Here is a 20,949-nt window from a genome sequence, read left to right as displayed (position 1 = left end):
TATATATATGTGTATGTGTGTATATATGTGTATGTGTGTATATATATATATATATATATATATATATATATATATATATATATATATATATATATATATATATATATTAAATATATATAAAATTGTAGGTTGTGTATCCTTCAGGTGTTAATGGGGTTATTGAAAATGTGTATATGTGCGTATGTGTGTATATACGTAGGTATGGATAGATAGAAACATATATGTGTATATAATTAAAAAAAAAAAAAAAAAAAAAAATTACACATAACATATAATGTAATTACAAGGAGGTATTTCTGTAGTCTATTGATACTAGATAGTGGAAAAGGGGTGGGATTAAATAAGCTTATGCTTCTTCCTGCTCCTTTTTGAACATGGACGTTATTTGGAGTTGTGGTTGCTCGTTTTCCTTTTGTTTGCTTTGTTCATTTGTCTCTTTTAATTCTATTTTTTTTTTTTATACTTTTTCAACATGTTCAAAATAAAGATTCAATCAATCAATCAATTTTGTCACAGTGATCACTGTTAGCCCTCCATCTACACAGCCCAGCTGTACAATAGCTATGGCAGGGGTGGGCTGAGCCCATCAGAACGGGCGTCTTGCCCACCAAATCAGACTTTAGAGGAAAAAAATGGGTTTTCGTCAGTCAGTGCTAAAAGAGGCATATAAACTTATGACTGTGTGGGCACCTTACAGCTTGCATACTCAAGTCTCACACTGCCCTCTTAACGTGATCTGATTTACATATAAATAACATTCAGAGGAAGCAGACAGCTGTCCCTCAAGTCAAGGCAGCAAATAAAGCGCACACACATTAAACTACTAAAAATAAATAAATGGCATCTTTTAATAGATATCAAACTCTAACGTATTCAAATCAGTATTTGTGTTTCATTTTAGAGTTCCTGTTTACCCGTTGTAGCAGCTTTTGTGCTGGTTACACGTGTCGTGATGCTCTGGCTAAGCTAACGTGTTTCACATTCACTAAAAATGCTCATTTTGTTAAATGCGTCTGAGATTTTCCCTTATATGTAATTTTTCTAAATAGCTGCAGGACGCTGAGAAAGAACCCGCGAGCATGCATTAGCGTTTCAATCTGATGTGTGTTATGACGTTAAAATGTTATACTGTGTCCTTTTTGCAGTCTGCCTCTTTCCAAACTCCAAAATAATCTGTGCTTCTCTTTCAGAGGATAAATGTCTGGATTCATGCAGGGACTGATGTTCTTCAGCCTGTGAGAAAACCATCTTACAGCTGCTACATGCTGCTTGGAACAAATTAGTGTTTTAAAGATTAGTTTAGTCAAGACTTTATGTACTGTGCTTATTTTTCACATCTCAGAGAGAGAAGACGCCATCATTTGAACTGGGACTGAAACCACCAACCCGTGGGATACTTGTCAGCTGCTCTAACTTCGGGTTTTTGTCTCGCTCAAGTTGCTCACTTATTATTTCTAGCTGCCCACCCTAACACAGCAGGCTAGAGCCAGTCCTGACATCTACTATTAGGCTGCCTACATATCAGGCAGCTGTAGAGATCCGGGCTTATATGACTCATCTTACAGCATTGCTCACAAGCACTGTATTGTGACTTACCAAAGGAACGATCTGTCGTCAGCATCCAAACCACCATCAAACATTAAAACGCAAGATTTGAAACAGCTATCGCCTGTCAGATAATTTATTGGTGAGTTTATGTGAGAAACAGTGAAATGTTTTCCAAATAAAAGAAAAAAATGTTTATATAACCATATTTGCAAAAATCACAGCGTGTAATAGGCACAGATTTCTTAATAAAGTAAACCAACAAGCATACAGGACCTTTTAACACTGGTGAAAGCGGCATTAAGCACTCCGCTCACGCCCACTAGCGATCGCTACTGCAAAATGCAGAGTTTTTTATTACCATAAAGAGCCGAAAAGGGAGCTGGAATTTTGTCAAAACTGTCCTCTAATTAATTTTTAGAAAGAGATATTCAATGCACATTCCTCAGCTCAATTAAATTAATCTACTGTACATGAACAGGCTGTTTGAGTAATGAGCCCTGAATATTTTCATCTAACAGTTTGGGCAATCTAAGCAATTATTCAAATTATTTTAATCAGGACAACTGTAGCAGGAGGTCTTTGTTGATAACAAAATAATTAAGAACTCCCTTGGACTTGCACCTGAAGGAAATGTGGCCTAGTTTAACTTTAACTAAACCAAGAACAAAGAAAGAACGAGGAACAGTTGACATAAATCGAACAAAAATAAGATTCTGAGATCAGTTAGATAGATGTTCACTAATACAATCGCCAACATGTCACAGTCTTACCTGCACCTCTGCAATGTTGCCTAAATAGTCTCAGGTAACCGTAATATGAGATCTTGTCACTCAGACGAGCATCACTGTGCAGAATGACATATGCTCAATGCTCAAGGCCATTTTTGAAATCTAAATTAAAATCTGAGTTTGACAATTATATCTGCAAATATATATATATATATATATATATATATATATATATATATATATATATATATATATATATATATATTTAACCTAGTCCATCCTTGGTACAAGTGCCAACTTAAATTAAATAGTACATACTGGGATGCTACAGTATTATTTGACCTGGTCATGCTATTGGCCATAAAAATAAAATGATGCAATGCTTTTCTAAAGGTATGTAGGTCTGAAAATACTAGTTATTTTAGTTTATTGCTAGGCTGTTGCTGCGCAACATGTATAATTCAGTTTTAGTGAATATAAATGAGACATTACTGTCATGAGATTAAAATTATGGGATGCTTCATAAGGGAATATAAGTGCATAAAGGCAAAAAAGGCCTTTTTATACTGTTGCAAGGTGGTTTCCAGGAAATCTGCCATAATATATGATGCATAACTTCACTTTTTTTAGATGCATTTGTCATGAAATAAATATTACATAGTGCTTTTATAAGGTGTTATAGGTGCATAAATGTAAAAAGAAAAAAGGTCATTTTAGCCTGTTGATTTGTGGTTGCTAGGCATAATATTTGACGTAGATACAGTCCATCAGTGACCGAAGACGTACCCGTGTGCCAAGTTTGGTTGCTCAACTGCTGAACGTTTAGGAGGAGTTGGCAGACAAAGAAACAAACGCACAGACAGATTTTGTGTATTACAGTAAGATGAGTGTAACTTAGACTGCTCATGCAACAAGAATAACCTTTCAGTCATCTTTCAGCATTCTATAATTTCATATATCACCTCTCTATTATTAACTTATGAGGACAACAATGTGGCCGTGAATAGTTGCAGCTCTTATTAATAACTGACATTTAAATTCTTATGTGAAAACAAAATGTACTTACTGTATTAGTTTTAGCTTTAACTTCTAATAATGTCATTAAATGCTTTATGAAAGTATAATTAATAATCGGCAATAATTAAGTTATAAGACCTTTCATTATCTCTAGCCCAGTGCAACACTTTATACAGTTTACTGAGTGATGATTAAAGATAAAAATGATTAAAGTTCACCAGTGGGACGTGAACAAGAATTTGAATTCTTCAGTATTAAAGAAAAAAGAAATATCTACGTAAGTGTCTAAATTCTTAGTATAATCTCATGCAGCATAATGGGGCCAAAAGTGGAGCGAGAGAACAATTCCTTTCTTTGTGAGCTCACCGTGTTTTAATTATCTGTCTGGCACTTTGAAGTGGCCTTGAGTTAACAAAGCATTTTAAAACCTCTTACACTAAACGATGAGGAAAAGAAAAAACTTCCCTCTGACAGACAGTTTTGTTCTTTTGTTAGTTTGCCCTGGATAATTCCTTAACAAAGTAACAGGCAAACGCACTAAGTAAACCAAACCTTCGACTTATGAGACGTTGATATGATTCTTATTAACTAAAGATTTTTTTTTAAACTAAAACATCAATTTGGTACAGGCACAATACAATTTCCCAAACCCAAAATTGAGGCCTTCCAATAGCTTGTTTTCATCTTCACTTTCCTATTACTGAAGACTAAGATGCACAAAACTGGAGACCTGAGTATTCATCATTTCACAACAACACAGATGGAAGAAATTCAGGACTTTTACTACTTTCCCTGGAAGAACAATGAGAGCTCCACTTTCCGTTCTGAAAGCAAGACCATCTTACAATTTGAACTGAACTCCTACAATAAGCAGCCGTTTGTCTCCAGAGTTCTCATGCACACCAAAAGAGCAGAGCAGGTGCTGGGCTGTATAAACACATGAAAATAATCAACAGTGCAATACTGCAGAATCCAGTTTTATTTATTATTGTGCCTTGGTACTGTGTAATATATCTCTTCTTCAGATAGACTTCAAAATTAGTATAATTTTTCAAAAAAAAAGAAAAACAAACAAACTCCACAGCATTCAATATGTTCTTTGTAAATAATAAATAAATATACATGAAGTTTAAATTCTGTACTGACATTAAAATCCAAGTAATTGCAAATGTTTTTTTACCATAGTATTTCTTGCAAAAGTACAAAAAAAGACAGAAAATTCTCCCATTGCTGAAACCAATGTAAATGTCAGTTATGATGATGATAATGTGAACTTTGCTAACATCCAGTAGTTGAGAAAGAGCAGCTTGCCTAAATGTCCACCGTCCTCGAGGACCGGAGTATTCTCTGCAGAGACAAACGGCAAAACAAGTTTTGTTTCTGCCTGCGAGGCATTGACATCCTAATTGTTTCCCCATGTGGACCAACAGCATCATTAAATATGAAGACATCAAGCATCAAAGCCAGGCGCCGTTGTGCAATGAAACTGAGCAATGACGAGACAGCTTCTAAAACTGAATATCCGGGGAGGGAATTCAAATCAGATAAGAAGCAAAGTTTTGACTAATACAGAAAATCAGGGATGCGGGAGAAGCTGGAAGGCTGTCGATCCCTGGTGTTTTTCCACTTACAGATCAAAGATGAGAGGGCTAAGATATTTAACCAGCTGAATACAATCCTTAATGATGACAGACAATTGTATCGACATATGCTTGTGAGTGTGAGATTCTGCTGTCTTATGATATCCCCATGGGATATATTACGCTATTTCTAAAACGTCTTTCAGGGTCAAGTGCCACTAAAGCCTTCTATCGATCAGGATGAACTGTTCTTCTCTGAAAAATACTGCGTTCTGCCAGGGGAAACATTTTGCCAGCCTCCTCTTATCTCATATTTGCAATTCCAACTTAACATAGCACCCTTACTATTGAACGCAAAATCACCCGAGTGCTTCAGTTTCCAAGCAACCCTACTGCAATTGTGCAGCACAGAAACAAACAATAGCTGCTGGCTTCCTTGTTTCTTCTAAACAGCCACAGCCAGCACTGCAGGCAAAGGATTTCACATGGCTCAACAAATTCTCTGGTATTCTGGATCACGGCCCACCTCTGGTGGATAATCTATTTGATTATTAGGTTTCCCTGCATGTCCATTGGGTGATTTATTAAGTAGCATAATTTTGGTTAGCAGTCTGAGCTAATTTTGCGGTGGGTATTGGAGGCGCTGTGTGTCCACAGCTGCAGACGTCTGAGAAGACGACCTTCTCACTGAAGAAAAACAAATATAAAACCCCCAAACATTTACGTCCCTGTTACACGTCCCTACAATATCTTCACACTTGAATGGTCAACACTGTCATCTCACAGCAAGAAAATCCTGGGTTGGAATCGTCCACTCAGCTGGGGCTTTTCTGTGTGGAGTTTGCGTGGACTTCCTGTGCAGGAGATCACTCCAGTTACTCCGGTTTTCTCCCAGAGTCTGAAGACATGCATGTTAGTTCAACTTCCTAAATTGGCTGTAGGGTGTGTGCTTGTCTGCCTGTTTGCGTTTACTCTGTCATGGACTGGCGAGAGCGTGTGACAGCTTGGATAGTATCCAGTCCCCACACAACCCTGGACTGGACAGTCTTGCCTTTGGGTTTTTGAAACAAACAGCAGGTTTGGCAAGTTTAGCTTCCCAGCCGTTCAGCTGATCAAAGCTAACTGGTAAAAAAGACAAACTTAAACTTTTAAATAATATTCCCCTGGGGAAAAAAATAATAAACCGAATGGTACAGCACACTCTGACAACTTTGTAAATATGTAATAACACTTGTCGTGGAAGAAGCGTCACGCTGGGAGTGGAAAAGTGATCTCTCAGTTCAAGTGTCTCAATCTATCGTGATTGACTGCTCACTCCTCTCCAATCCATTCCATAGAGATTTATGGCCAAGTGGAACGGACTGTCTACCAGGCAATTACTGTCAAGTGGATCCTATTGCACCTCTTTGTCACTCTAATACTAGAAATTTGGTTCTCATTAGATGAATGTCAAATGGAATTAGGGCTTTAATTTATTTTGTGTGACACCGCCCATCCTCTCCAAGCCCATCTTTGAGAACTTCTTTTCCCACAGCTGCTGGTCTCTTCACCTTCTTTGGGATGGCAAAACAACCATCTTACAGGAAGAAAAGGCTTTTGCTTGACACGCTTTGGCTTAGAAAACTAGACATGAATATTATGCCTATTTCCAGGTCCACACTCTTCAACTCTATTACAGTAGCTTTATGTGATTTATGACTTGTAATAAGCCTCATTTGTCTATACTGGGTCTTAGTTATCTATTGACTGAAACAATTAGTTCTCCTCCTGTTGAGCCTACCCTCTCTTTGAACCAGCTTTGCTTTGATTGGCTGCCCCTCGCAAATGAAAGGTTTGAAAAGCAGTGGGTAGGAATTTGACGTTATTACATATATCTGCTCACTGTTATCATACAAAGAGTCAAGGCTAGTAAAACCTGACTGAAAATGAGGTTTCTGAGCAGTCTGAAACCAGACCCTTGAGCTCACAGGGATTACTTGTACATATGCTAATCTCATCATTTGAAACTTTGGCCATATTTAATATGAGCATCCACTATCCTAATAACACATATGACAAAAAAAAATAAGGAAAATCCTAATAGTTCGACTGAAACCAAAATAAAATGCGCGGCGCTTGGTGTTGGGAGTAAAGATAATGCAGCATATAAATCAAAAGATTTCAACCGAAGTGCATAATGTTGTTTATCGAGTTGTGCGTCACAGTGGGAGATGTGATGACGCTTTGGCAGAAGCTGACGAGACGTTTTAGACAGGAATCTGTGTTACTGTATCCGGGGGGATATACTGTCTCCTCATTGCAGCGGAGGAGCATGACCTGCAGCTGGGCCTATCAATAAAGTGTGTGTGTTTGTGTGTGTGCGCATGTTCAACTAAAACTCCAAGAAAACATCAATTCTTGCAATATCTTGACAGCTACAGTATAAACAGGAACACCATGGTGCTTAATAGTGATCTATAATCTTTGTCACATGGCACTCCCCCTTGGATTGTTGCATCATTAACAGTGCGAGACAGCAGGCTGCGACAGAGAGGCCAGCACGGACAATGACATGCCCTCGTGAGCGACGCACAACTAATGAGTGCGTTCAGCGTGCAGTCTCTGTGTGTGTATGGGTGAAAAAGAAATGTCGTTTGTTTGTGTGTGTGTGTGTGTGTGTGTGTGTGTGTGTGTGTGTGTGTGTGTGTGTGTGTGTGTGTGTGTGTGTGCGCATGTGCTTTTCATGACATATAACTTGCAAGTGTTGACTGTGCCAAGCCAGTATAAAAAACCACAAAAACAACACGAGCTTAGGGGTTATCACTGTGATGCTGGGAGACACATATGAAGTCTGAGAAGTGAGTGGAAAGCATTCAGTGCTGTATAAACACCTTTGTGACAGTAGTACTATAAATCTGTAGACGTGATCATTTGCTTGTTGAAGTTCTGAATGTTTTCTCGTTTTGTGTCTTAAGACTGATACTGATACCGATATTTGGTGACCCAAAACATCGATATTCCGATACATAGGCCAATACTTTTAGTTCTTCCAGACACAGGAAGTATAAACAGATCTCCCAAACATGTTTTATCTGTTGTTATTTATTCTGTACGGATCAGCTGACTGTTGTGTTTGACGTAGTCCACATGCTAACAGGGAGGCTCCAGAGTGCTCTCTGGTGGACAAATTATGCAACACCAACACTTATAATTTTGTTAAAGGGTCTTTTTCACTCTTCTTTTATTTTTTTAAAGTTGTATTTATCAGCTGCTATATATGTTTGATATGGAGAGATCTGAAAATATTGGCTAATATTGGCTGAAAATAACAAGCAGGTGCTAGTCAGTGCAGCTTTTTTAGGTACATTTCTACAAGCAAGCTAATGTCAGATTCGTGGTGCCAACACAGAAATGACCCGACTTCTCATTGTAGTTTCAGTGCCAAGCCCAAAAAAGCCATCGTCCCACTGTACTCGAAAGACGAAAACCCCATGATCAAGCTTATGGGCGCGCAAAGACATATCTAATCAATGTATCACGACTGAGGGTAGATGGTAGAAATCGAACGGGGAAAAAAGGGAAATAATTTTCGAGCTGTATGATCTTTTCTTCATCCCTGGATCGATGTGAGCAGTGTATACTCACTCAGAAGCACCAATAAACTGCAGGACAACAAGCAGTTGTTTGTGCTGAGAGCTGAGAGGCATGTAATCTCTGGTGCACAGCTGCTAAAGAGAAGGAGGTGACAGGACAAACAGATGAGATGGAATGATAAAAATTGAAAGACGTGACGGCGAAACAGTTGCACAAATAAGTGCGATAAACCAGCGGACTGATTGAAAGATGAAGTACTGTTGGTTTGCGTAGGGAGATAAGTAAAAGGTTAGTCAACCCGGAGGTGGCTTTCCCATCATTTCGTTGCAAAAGGCAAGCCTTCGTCAGCTCTCCTCACAACGTTGCCTGCAGCAACGGCTGTCAACAGCTGTCACAGCTGAACCTTCTGGCAGCGATAATATGGCTACTGATGGGGTTCATGACATTATTCTGATATGGCAAAGTCGTCTAACCTGCCCCAAGCAGTATCACCAAAGGAGGTGAATTGATAATTCTACACAGCATCCAATTCCATTTCAATGAAATAGACCGTGCGTGTGATTAAACATTATGTAACAACTGTTTTGTGTAATACAGCAACACATCCCTCCCACTCATGCTCCCTAGCCGCCCAACCTTTCAAACACTTTAAACAAAATAGTGAAAGTCCACAGTGAGTGGACTTGAAACAAAAAGTGTCAGAGCCAAGCTACCCGACAGGGTTTCAGAGAGGTAATCAAGAATATGAGAGGTAGAGAAATGGAACATAAACTAAGAGGTGATCTTTTACTTTCCCAGTGGAGTCCTAATTTAAACCGAAGGCACGCTGTACCTGAGACCAGATGAGATGGAATCTCGCTGGTGCTCATATGGGACTCTGTGTCATTACGAGCACATTGGTTTTGGAATCAGACAGTTGCGATGGCAAATCAGGTGAACAAAACCGCAAGGATTCAGCAGCTCAATTGACATGCAGTGTGCAATTAACTTTATAATGTGTTTACAAATGAGGTCTTCCCTGTCACGATCTCTGGAGTGTGTCAGTTTATGTATCTGTATGCAGGTAGAATAGTTTCTGTACTCTGTAGAAATACATCAGCATGTTCACTGTGCGGTTAGGTTACCAATCTTTAAAAAACAAGATAGAGAAGGATTTATAGTCCGCCTCATCTAAGAGAACAAGCTTCTGCGAGATTTATGTGAGTAGGTCATGATGTAAAACACAGAAGAGTAAAAGGAGAGCAAGACAAGGACGAAAAAAAGAGACAAAATAGGGAGTGCTGTGTTAGTTTGGAATATAGGGCATTTTCCCAACATTAGATGATTTATTAAGATGAGCTAAAATAGCTTTGCATGAGACAAGATGGGCTGAAAGCATTTGCCACTACACTGGAGAAAGGATGGGAAGTTACAAAGCCAGACTGCATCGCTCCTCCAAGGTGGTTGGAAATGGCTCTTAATCAGGGGGCAAAGTGATATGATTTTGCTTATTTGAAATATGAATGCGCATCCGTGTGCTTTCGGGTTAGCACGCTTCTGTCTTCTGAGAGGACTCGTGGGCTCACAGAAACAGAAATGCCTCAGTGCAATTCGACTCAGTTCTTTTTGTTCTCTTTATCTCTCTGCTTTCAGTTTGTCTGTTTATCTGCGTCCATTTGATCAGCTGAAAAAGTGAACACATCACCCGCAGGCCTGTCTGATATTGGAAAACAGCTCACAGTTTACTCAGAAAAGTACTCAGGTGTAAATAGTCACTATTGGGCCCCCTGAAGGGAGAAAACATGCAGCAGCATACAACATTTAAAGTTTAGATCTTTATTCTTTCCTCCGCCTTCATGATTCATAACTCTGTTTATTGCTTTTTGTTTTCTTCTTCTCGTCAGACCACCTCCAAACTGTGAAGCTATAGAGACTACAAGCAAGTAGCAAGAAAATTGCCATTATGGGGTTTTGTAAAACAAAGCAATAATGTGCTGCTAACTGTTGAGGGAAGAGAAAAAAAGAAGAGGAAAGTGAAAAAGAGAAAAGTGCCAATATTCTTGGGCTTTCGATGTATATTCAGTCCAAACCTTCCTGTTTCGGTGCAACAACCACAGTTCACAAAGGTGGAAAGATTTAAAGTTATTTTTCAAAACAAAATCCTGACACGACAGCCGTTGCTTTCCCCATTTACCAGCATGCAACGAAAGCTTTCTCCAAAGCAAATGATTTATAGCACTTGTACTAGAAGCAGACTGCAAACGGAAACCAAGCAGGGTAAAGAACAGAAAGTTGTATCCTCAGCTTATTCACAAACACAGATTACCAGGTAAGGTAAGAAATCTGTATTTCTTTACCTAAATACACACTTACTAACACCTACTAACAAGTAGCTGCCTGTAGCTACATCACACCTGACATGACGCTTACTCGTTGTTACTTGAGTAACTCCAAAAGCACAGTGGGAGGCAGAGCTGTCAGTGATCAGGCTCCACTCCCGTGGAAGAAGTTCCCACTTTGGGTTTAGCTGGCAGACACCTTGGGTGTATAACTTTACGATGAGGCCTACAGTAAAGGTTTGCTCAAGTGACCTAGAACCTTCCTTTAGCTTTGCTGTTTAGGCTGCTAGACAAAATATCATGAAGTACTGAACACATCTCCTCTACTTTGCTCTGCATACATTCATATGTGACTATTGCACTTCATTAGCGTTCAGTCTTTCTCTCTCCTGCAGTTTGGGCTTTTTCCTTCTCCGTCCTTGCTCTCTGTGTGTTTTCCATCAGTATCTGTGCCTCAGGAGCAACATGATCCTTATCTGTGGTTACTGTCCCTACCAGCCTGAAGGGAGTTTATAGTTATTTAGTTTGTTGTTTCTCTTCGGTCTTTGCCTCTTAGTTTTCCTCTAATGCTAATGAGTTGAGGCAGATGGTTGCCTTTCCCTAAGCCTCATCCTGCTGGAGATTTGGTCCACTGCAAAGGGAGTTTCTTCTCTCCACCACCACCAAATGCACGCTCACACGGGATTGTAGGGTTTCTTGCTATGATAATGCAAAATAGGCCACGAAAGGCATGCAAATAAAAGGCAGAAGCAAGAGATGACAGTTGTATGATCATGTAACAGGAGAGACAGACTGCAGAAAGACACATTATCAGGCAAAAGGTGGACAGCACCACACTAATTGTCACTATGTAATATCACAGTGAGGAGCAGCGCTAGAGAGCCCTAATGGAATAACACACATATCCACCCTGGCCTGCCCATTTAAACAGAGGGAGGTGTACACGAGTCTGAGTGACCACCGGCCAGATAATGATGACCCATAATGCATGTTGTGACACCGGCTGTGGGCTCTCTAAACAATGAGACCACACGTACAGCATGGTCAGTACGGACAGAATGGATGGCCAAAAAGTGAGAGGAGCGACATTAAGAGGAAAGAGGTGCATAAGGATGGGAGGACAGAGGCGTGAGATGGTGTGTTTGTGTCAGAAAATGAGACAGACAATGAGATAATGCACGCTGGTAAAAGAGTGAACAGAAGAGAAGGTGAAAGAGGAAGAGCGAGACGCAGTCTTACCATATCAATGAGGCTCTCCTGGATCCGGTTCAGTGTGGTTCTCAGTCTGCTGCTGATAAGGCCCAGACCTGATGACTCATACTGTAGAATAGACACAGACACACACACAGAATGAGTGTTTGAAATGTGCACAAAAATCTTCCCTCTATAAGAACACACACTTCAACAGAGTGTAAAAATCACGCTCACACCGGGACATCTGCTCTCATCTCACGTAGTCAGAGACAAAAGAGACTTCGCTTTCTGCTTCTAGCCAACTCTAATCCTAAAGAGGGAGGAGCAGCTGGGAAGAACCAACATCAACAATCAGACAATCACGCTGACAACAGAAGGTGACAGACAGAGCTCAGAGAAAAACGAAGCGGAGAGGGTGAAAGCGAAGAAACCTCAATGCAAATGCTTCTGAAATCACTCCGAGATGTGCTCGATGTCGCCTGTGAAAGCAAATCGCGCACATCTTAAGGGCTGGAAAACAACCACACCACGCATGCTGGATTCTCTAAGCAGCACAACCGTGAAGTAGTCGGAACACTTCAGGTTGTGCCTCTTACCAAGCAGGCAGGGCCCACAACCCTGGCGGTGCCCGCCTCTCTGCTGCCGTGAGCTTGCAAAGATGGGCTTGGGACGGGCTTACGGATGACGAACGGATAGCAAGAAAGGAAAAACAAAAAGCAAAAGCTTCAAATTAAAGACTCTGGAAGAAGAAAACACAACTAGAAAAAAAAAACAGAAATATGAAAGCAAACAAACATAATTCGATTAAATGAAGTAGTAAGTGGAATTTTTCTGTTCACAAACTTTTTAAGTTTTCCATTTATGACCAGCAGGAGCTTAGTAAACCAGGACTCATCAGTTTGTAGTGTGTAGCAGCTGAACATGCAGAGAGGTGGCATTGTGAAAACCCGATGCCCCTTTAATCTCTCTCAGTTTAGTAACATCTTAGAATTAAGTGTCACTGCTGTGTGTGTCCTTCTTGCTTTTTGTTTAAGCTACAAATACCAACAGACCAAATGTTCACAGACCGCCTTGTATAAAAACTCAATGAGACGTTTTGTTGAAACTGAACTTCTTTTTCACATATTAAATGGGATGAAATGTCTAGTTAAAAATCTTTACATTGACAGAAAGGGCAGTTTCACTGCTTTTGGCCCAACTGAAATCAAAGCCGGTTGTATGTGTGTGGCATCCCTGACCTTGATAGTCAGTGACAGACTTTAAAAAGCTCTCAGGTTGTTCATATTGCTTTTAGAAACTTTTAAACACATGGAAGGGCATCAGGAGGAAAAACACACATCTAGTAGTTGTCGATGTCAGCGTGGGTTTGAGATACATGCTGTTTGGCAGAGGCTGTTCAGTGACCATTGTTTAGGTAGGAGGAAGTAGAAGTGACAGTTTTTGGGATGTAGGTTTTTTTTTTGGCTTCAGTTTTGAAGATTCTGGTGCAGTCGGGCGTCGTTTGGTTTTATTGTAGGCCACAGGTGAGAGTCTGTACTGCTGCACAAGATAAATAACATCCAGTACGAGTGGCAGCTAGGAGTTGAGAGTGAACCCCTTTTTCATTTCAGTAGGCAGCCTTTACCCCCGACCATTTCTGCCATCGTTACTCAAAATGAAAATATTCTGTTGTCTCCATTTGCCTTCCATCTTTCAATTCACACCTCTTTTTGCCCTTTTCGTACTATAGCCCTCCACGGCGTCTTCCCAGAGCTAAAACCGAAGATTTCCCCCCCCCCCTTGAGGTTCAGCTTTCTACAATTTTCAAACATTAATCACTTTTCTCAAAACTGTGTTAGCAAATCTGCCTGTCACAGCCCCTGGAGCAGAAAACCCGGCTACTATTGACGACGGAGAATCTGCGAGCAGGGCGCATAATACATCTTTAGCATGTGTGACACCGTCAAAAGCGCGGCTTGCCTTAACAAGGCAAACACACGCAGATAATGAGTGTATTTACCCTTTTGAATATTAATGCCACACATTACTCTTCAAGTGGGGGAGTCAAGCAGGCCCATCTTGATTCCAGCTGTGTAAGGAGAGCAGAGCCTATAGGTCAAAACGCCAGCGTATGTGACTAGCAATTTCCAGGAGCTTTTTAAAGATTCATGGGGACATTAGCATTTAGCTGTCGGTGGCTCTTCAAGTGAGACCATTAATGAAAACGGCTGGGTTCATGAAGTGACACTTTGAGGTCTAGAGTGGATGCGGTGGATAAATAGTGGTGGTAAAAGTTACAGAGTGATGCAAACAGAGAGTGAAAATGACACGGGAAGATGGTGAGAGTAACAAGCATGAAGAAGAAAAATTAGATTAAGCTTTTGGGAATGTAGACGGTAGAAAGAAATGGCTGAAGGAGCCGGCTTAAGCAACAAAAAAATGATATACGCTTAAAGACAAGGTAGGCAATGATACTGAGAGGCTGACATATTCTGCATCGGTGACAGTGACCCACTGACAACTTATCAACTCTCAACCTTTCCTCATTTCTCCTTGACACACACACGCACGCACGCCAATAATCCGAGTTGGAGGGGCCCCCGTGGAGCTTTCATCCCCGTTATCTCTTCCACCTCAACGGGATAGAAGTCATTTTGTTGCCATCATTATTGCATCCCTGAGGGTGATACTGACACAAATGCTGTTTTCTTCTTTCTTTGTGAGGCACAGTATAAATGACATAATAGCCTTTAGATTGAGTGGAGGGACCGGGCTCGCAGACTGCATCCTATCGTTCAGCTTGAATTTTTACTGTGAGACAGACAGTAATGAGAAAAGATGGAAGCGGTGGTTATTTCACATCTCACTGTATATCATCTAATAAACATTTAAAAAAAAGAAATAATAAATGCAGGCAATCTCCATAAAGCACCTTACTACTGATGCAGCAGAAGTAATATTAAGCAATTTGTGTCAAGAAGTTATATTCTGGAGCTTTGGAAATGAGTATGAAGGTAATTTCACAACAACAGAACATCTACGCTGCGACCGCAGACGCAGTCGGCATTACAATGAGCAAAAACAAAAATTCTTGATTACTTATGAGGTTTACTTAACTCACAAGATTATACTTTTTTCCCCCAGCTTTTCCCTGTTTCATCTTTTATGGAGCTTTTTTTTTTTTTTTTTAAATTTGCCATTATTGGGAAAGACATTCAGATGCATCCGGAACAATCAGAAAACAGCAGTCAATGAGGCAACCGTGGAAGCGCCAAAAATAAATGCAGTTCCTGGAGTGGCCTCTTGAGTCTGTCTCCAAAAGTGAGTTAAGCAACACAGACTTCCATCAATTTTATGCCACTTATCCGAGTCTGGGTCACGGGAGCAGCAGTGTAAGCAGATACCCCCAGCTGTCTTTTCTAGCATCAAGCCAGCCCAGATATATATCCTGAGTTTGCCCACAGGACATCTTCCCCATGGCAGATGACTGACACACCTTTCAATGTGAAGGAGTAGCAGCTCTACTCTAAGCTACCGAGCTCACCGTCCCATCTCTAAGAGAGAGCCCTACTAACCTTCAGAGGAAGCTTGTCTCTGCTGCTTGTATCAGTGATCTCATTCTTTTAGACCATAGGTGAGGGCAGAATGGAGATCGACCAATAAATTGACAGCTTCGCTTTCACACCCAGCTCTGTTTTCTGTACAACAGACTGATACCGCTTCTGTATCACTGCAGATAATACATCAGTCAATCTTTTTGTCTTTTTCTCCTGCTCCGCTCTCTCCATCACTTGTGAATGAACTTCATCGCTTGCGACAGAAATTCCTGCCTGACCAGGGATAGGTATTGGGGTTTTTTTCCAGTTAATGATCATGGTTTCAGACTTTGGAGGTGCTGATTCTTTTTCCCAGTTTTCTCACAAAAACAGAGAAGTGACAGAGTCTGACGCTTGGCTGCGACTCCAAAGTTTTCAAAAAAGTGACGATTGCCCTAATTGTCTTAAATATCGAGAGTACAAAACTGTTAACAGGAGAATATGTGGGGGGAAAGAGAGTGAGAGACAGTCAGTGTTTGAGTTTTAATCACTCATCTGCTGTACATAAACAGCGCAGGCACAATCGGACCTAAATGAAAGTATCTTATTGCTGCTTTATAATTGTAGGGTCTTTAGTTTACAGTATGAACTGACTGTTGTTGTGCTATATAAATACAGCTGAATTGAATTGAACTGAAATTTTAACCCAAAAACCAAAATTAACAGCATTAAAAACATATTTACTGCTTAGTACGTTTGTGAGGTTTTATCTGACAAATATTCTGGCTTCCTGATTAACCAGCCTGTCCATAAAGTCTATCCTTTCATTTTAGTGGGTAAAATTATAGCATTTCATTGATTTAGTACTAAGCACTAACTAGCATGCATGTTGTGTAGTTTGGAGATCTAACTTGCTAACCAAGCAAGCAGGTATTACCCTCTGGTTTTAAACCTTTATTTTAGGAAAGATGGGGCAACAACACATGCTCATCTTTTATTCCACAGAAGGTGTTCTTTAGAGTATTGAATGATAAAACTACAGACACGGAGTTTAAAACCATGCCAAAACAATCCACTAAAGATTTATTGTGTATTAGAGTTTAGTTTGACATCCTTCAGCTTGCAGAACTGCTTGACAACATCTGGGCATGGAGGGGGTCAATTCAATTTTGTAATAGCTTTCACCAGAGGTGGGACCAAGTCATTGTTTTGCAAGTCTCAAGTAAGTCTCAAGTCTTTATCCTCAAGTCTCAAGTCAAGTCTCAAGTAATGTCAGGCAAGTCAGAGTCGAGTCTCAAGTCACTGGTGTAAAAGTCCGAGTCAAGTCACAAGTCTGAAACTTTGAATTTCAAGTCCTTTCGAGTCTTTAAAAAAAAAAAACGAAAAAATAATGTTGCAGTTATGCTAAATGTAAATATTAGACCATGTAATTTAAAAATCTGTGTTTTTCTCAACACATGACAAAATAGTGAACTTAGAAAACACAAATTGTGAAATTGCACCTCTTTAAAATGCAGCTCAATTAAACCTAGCTCCAAGAATAATTTTCACCGACAGTTCTGAGATAAGCTGCATGTTATTCTTGGATGCGGTTGTAGGACCAGCTTTAAAATCGCATGACAAAAATATCATACACATAAAAAAAACTGTATCACCAACGTAGCCTGGAAAACATTTGCTAGTTGGATGAAGTCAGCTATCTCATCTTAGCATATTTATAATTATACGGTTCTTGTGAGTGCATACACTCATGAAGTTTAGTAACTTCAGGTCACTGCAACAAGCCCAGGTACAGTTTACCGACGGATGGGTACAGGACCTTGAAATGCACCGTGTAGAAAGTAAAGATTATCGTACATATCATAAGTTTACCAGTCTCACAAATCGTCGTCATAAATACACATTCGTTAACCGTTTATTAATAGGACCTTTGAGCTCAACGGTAATTAATTAGTAGTGGAAATAATTTCTGGTACCCATCACAGAAATGTAGCAGTGACAATAATACTGTATGCTGTAATCGTACTGGGCAATTGGTGATACAAAACAACTGTTTTATCCTGTGAATAAAACTATATGTTTTTATCAGTGTACCATAATAACAGAAGCGAAACGCAATATTGTGTCAGGATAATTCACTATTTATGCACAATAAATAAAGGAGCATAGCGCGACAATTTCTGTTCAGCGCCAGACTTGCTTGTAACCTATATCACCAATTATGTTATGAAAATGACGTATTAAGTACTAAAAAACACTGACCTTCGTGTAAATGCTTGGAGCAGACTAACCTGTGAGCTGGAGTGTTCTGGGACGTTATATTTGGTCTTTGAATGGCTGCAATCCAGTCGCCTCTTTGTTACTTCGGAAACATGGCTCGAACAATTTCTCTTCAACGACGTAATCCGATAACAACCGATCTCTTTACCCGTCGGCTTCCCGTGGCTGTCATGCGACCGGCTATTGCAGTTAATAATACAACGGCTTCTTGACATTTTTGTGTTTCTTTTTATCGCTGTATAACTGATTTTAATTGAAAGCCTGCGTGCGCTAGTACCGCTTGCCACGAGTTCCCAGAATCCTTTGCGGTTCTACCCGTGAATGACGTCACATTTTCAATCTCTATATAATATGCATGTTAGATTTTATATTTGGGGTAAAATATCAAGTCTTTTCAAGTAAACCGGTTCAAGTCCAATTCAAGTCCCAAGTCATTGGTGTAAAAGTCCAAGTCAAGTCACAAGTCTTAGAACATTTTTTCAAGTCAAGTCTAAAGTCATAAAATTAATGACTCGAGTCTGACTCGAGTCCAAGTCATGTGACTCGAGTCCACACCTCTGGCTTTCACAAAGGTTTGCAAAACTTTTAGTTCCTCCACACTAGACCATCAGGCTTTTTTTTTTCCTTTATGGCATCCTGTAGATAGTGATTCAGATCAGGGCTCTGGGAAGGTCATAATCTTTCTTCATGGGCAAAATTTAGTTGAACGGGGCGGACGGTATGCTTCAGGAGACTAACTTGGTGAGATATCCACTTCTGTTCACTGCATCATCTTTTGGCTTTGTCACTGCAAAGTTCATGATTTCATCAATAAACAAATTCCTGTGCACGGTCATAAGAAAAACATCAGACACTGCCCCCACTGTGTTTGTGCTTCTTAGAAGTTGAAAATATTTATTTAGGGTTGTTTTCTGAGGATCAAATCGATGTCTGTAACTTTTTTAAACTGATTTTATTTTTTAAACCAGCGGGAAATTTGCTGTACAAATACTTTCCAGAGCCAATAAATGCAAAAATGCCACATCGAAAATGGGCTGAGTCACAAGGTTTTGCTTCAAGGGTCTTTTATTGGCTAGCAAATGTTCGTTTTTTCATTAGTCTTCAGTATAAACACTCGATGTGATAGACAAAACACCACGATGATGAAGGAATACTGTACCATGTCGTTGCGTCCAAAGAAAGTGTACACAGCGTAAAGGTAGTAGTCGAAAAGCTGTGATACGCAGTGGATGACGTCAAAGGCAATTGGCTTCAAAATGTTCATCATCTGCATGTACTTTCCTTTAGGGAGAGGAGACAAAGACGTAACAGTTAGATCCGAGTACAATGGAAGCTTTGTGTCGAGTGCTGTGTGTGACACAGAGGGCATCCATACTGTTCTTTAGCACCGTGAAACCCAGCATCACTTTACACAGAATGAAATGGCGCTGTACTTGAGTAAATTTTGAAGGAGATTAAACGGGTTAAACTCCTGTAAGTTAATCGTGGTTGAACCATATCCTTTTTGGGAAGGACAACAGCATGAGCATATTGTATTTGCATACAAATTGCAAGGATTTAATTCAGCAGAAAGGTAATAAAGGCAATAACTACAGAGGTACAGGGGTGTAACAAGGTTACCATTGACTCAGAACTGATGTATGGAAGAATAAAAAAAAAGAAGAAATAAACTCAATCTAGCTGGCTTTGCTACCCAGGCAGCACTATTTCTCCCACACTCTCATTTTTCACACCCTTTCCCTTAAATTCTGCACCAAGAACTCAGGGAGCAATCTAACTCCATCAAAGTCCAGCAGAGACTGAATTAGAAGTGATTGTATGGAATCAAACTTTGGGGGTCTTTTTTCTTGCTGCAAGTTTTTCCACGTGGCTCTAAATCAATATTATGTAGCGTGTGACAAAATACGGTTCTTTTGCTTTTTTACTGTATGCGCAGTCAAGCCAAAACAGCAAAGATAGCTCCTCCTCTCTAAAATCACATTATGAGGGTACATCATCAGACTCTTTTCTCATGTCTTTAGAGCTACGTCACATATTTATACATGTAAGCAGTTCTTTGGAAACAGAAGGCAGGAACTCAGGGCGAAGGTTAACCACTATTAGTGCAGTTCAGTCATGCAGATGTGGAGCGTGCCAATTGCAGTATTTCGCAGGCTTTAATGATGAATAAATGAAACTCTCAGAAGGCCAGAGAGGACACACTGTCTGGACACCTCGCAAGCAGAGGTTAGTCATCAATGAGAGTGTGTGCGTGCGTGTGTGTTTCCAGGACTCACCAACAAGCCGGATGACGTTGAGCGTGGTGTTGGTGAGAATTGGTGCGTTGGTCTTATTGAGGTTGTAGTCGGACTTCTTCTTGGTTCTCATGGTTTCTCGGGGTACGCTGGTGGCAGAGTCAGAGAAAGTAGGTCAGAACCATGAGGAAAAAGAGACTTGCTAATACGTGTCAACATCATTAATCCCCTGAAATGATAGGGCCAGGTGCAAAGCCTTCACTGTGGGTCACAGTTCTTGTAATTGATCAATCAGAACCCATTTCACAACACAGGAAATGGGACCCCAGTGGTGAAGTCTCAGAACTGGTGATCCTGAAGCACCAGACCCTGACATGGAGCTCGCCAAGCCATATTAGCCAGCAATGATTACATGGGCAGAAATCATTACATGGTCTGTCTCATTTCTGCGACTATATGAGCCATTACATAATTAAGCACTAGTAATTCCTGCCTATAAGAACAGGAAATAAGGATTTTAGTGATCGTGGACTAATGTCAGCTGAGTACACGCGAGGAACTAAAAAGCATAAAATAATACTGTATGTCATCATACAAGGCAGGAAACAGAAACTGCAATGAATCAAGGTTTTGACTCCAGTGCAAATCCTAACGTTTTTTTTTTAGATCAGCTCTCAGATTTGCCTAAAAACATTAATTTACTGCAAGTTCTTGGCAGTTCAGTTCATCACACACACACAAAATGAGCACAGCAGGCTTATCGACAAAGACCGTCCCAGCTGAACGGTGACGCAAAATTTAAGACCCCATCATGCTGCAGGGAAAATGCTGCAGTTCTAAACGAGGTCGGCTAAAACAGTTCGAGAGGAACATCTAAACTGTTAAAGCTGTGAAATGCTAAAACAGTTAGCGCTTGCATAAATGATAGGTTCTTTCCAATTCAAGCATCCCTGATAATAAAG

At 40.2% G+C, this 20,949-nt stretch overlaps 1 protein-coding gene across 2 annotated transcripts in view; it reads right to left on the bottom strand.

The window, feature by feature from the left end:
- The window catches only part of vps50 (VPS50 subunit of EARP/GARPII complex), a 121,598-nt gene that overhangs the window by 28,192 nt on the left and 72,457 nt on the right, over positions 1-20,949 (bottom strand). Inside the window, exons 20-23 of one of the 2 annotated variants that reach the window (XM_026156666.1) lie at positions 20,030-20,136; positions 18,913-19,034; positions 12,555-12,632; positions 12,004-12,084 (exon numbers count right to left, since the gene is read on the bottom strand). In XM_026156666.1, coding sequence (XP_026012451.1) covers positions 12,004-12,084; positions 12,555-12,632; positions 18,913-19,034; positions 20,030-20,136 — 388 coding nt within the window. The remainder of the gene's footprint in view (positions 1-12,003; positions 12,085-12,554; positions 12,633-18,912; positions 19,035-20,029; positions 20,137-20,949) is intronic. The other variant, XM_026156667.1, reaches the window with a different exon arrangement.

Source organism: Astatotilapia calliptera, chromosome 22 (genome assembly GCF_900246225.1).
Source record: "Astatotilapia calliptera chromosome 22, fAstCal1.2, whole genome shotgun sequence".
Lineage (NCBI taxonomy): Eukaryota > Metazoa > Chordata > Actinopteri > Cichliformes > Cichlidae > Astatotilapia > Astatotilapia calliptera.
The sequence above is the reverse complement of the archived record's forward strand: the minus strand, read 5'-3'. Positions and strand labels throughout refer to the sequence as shown.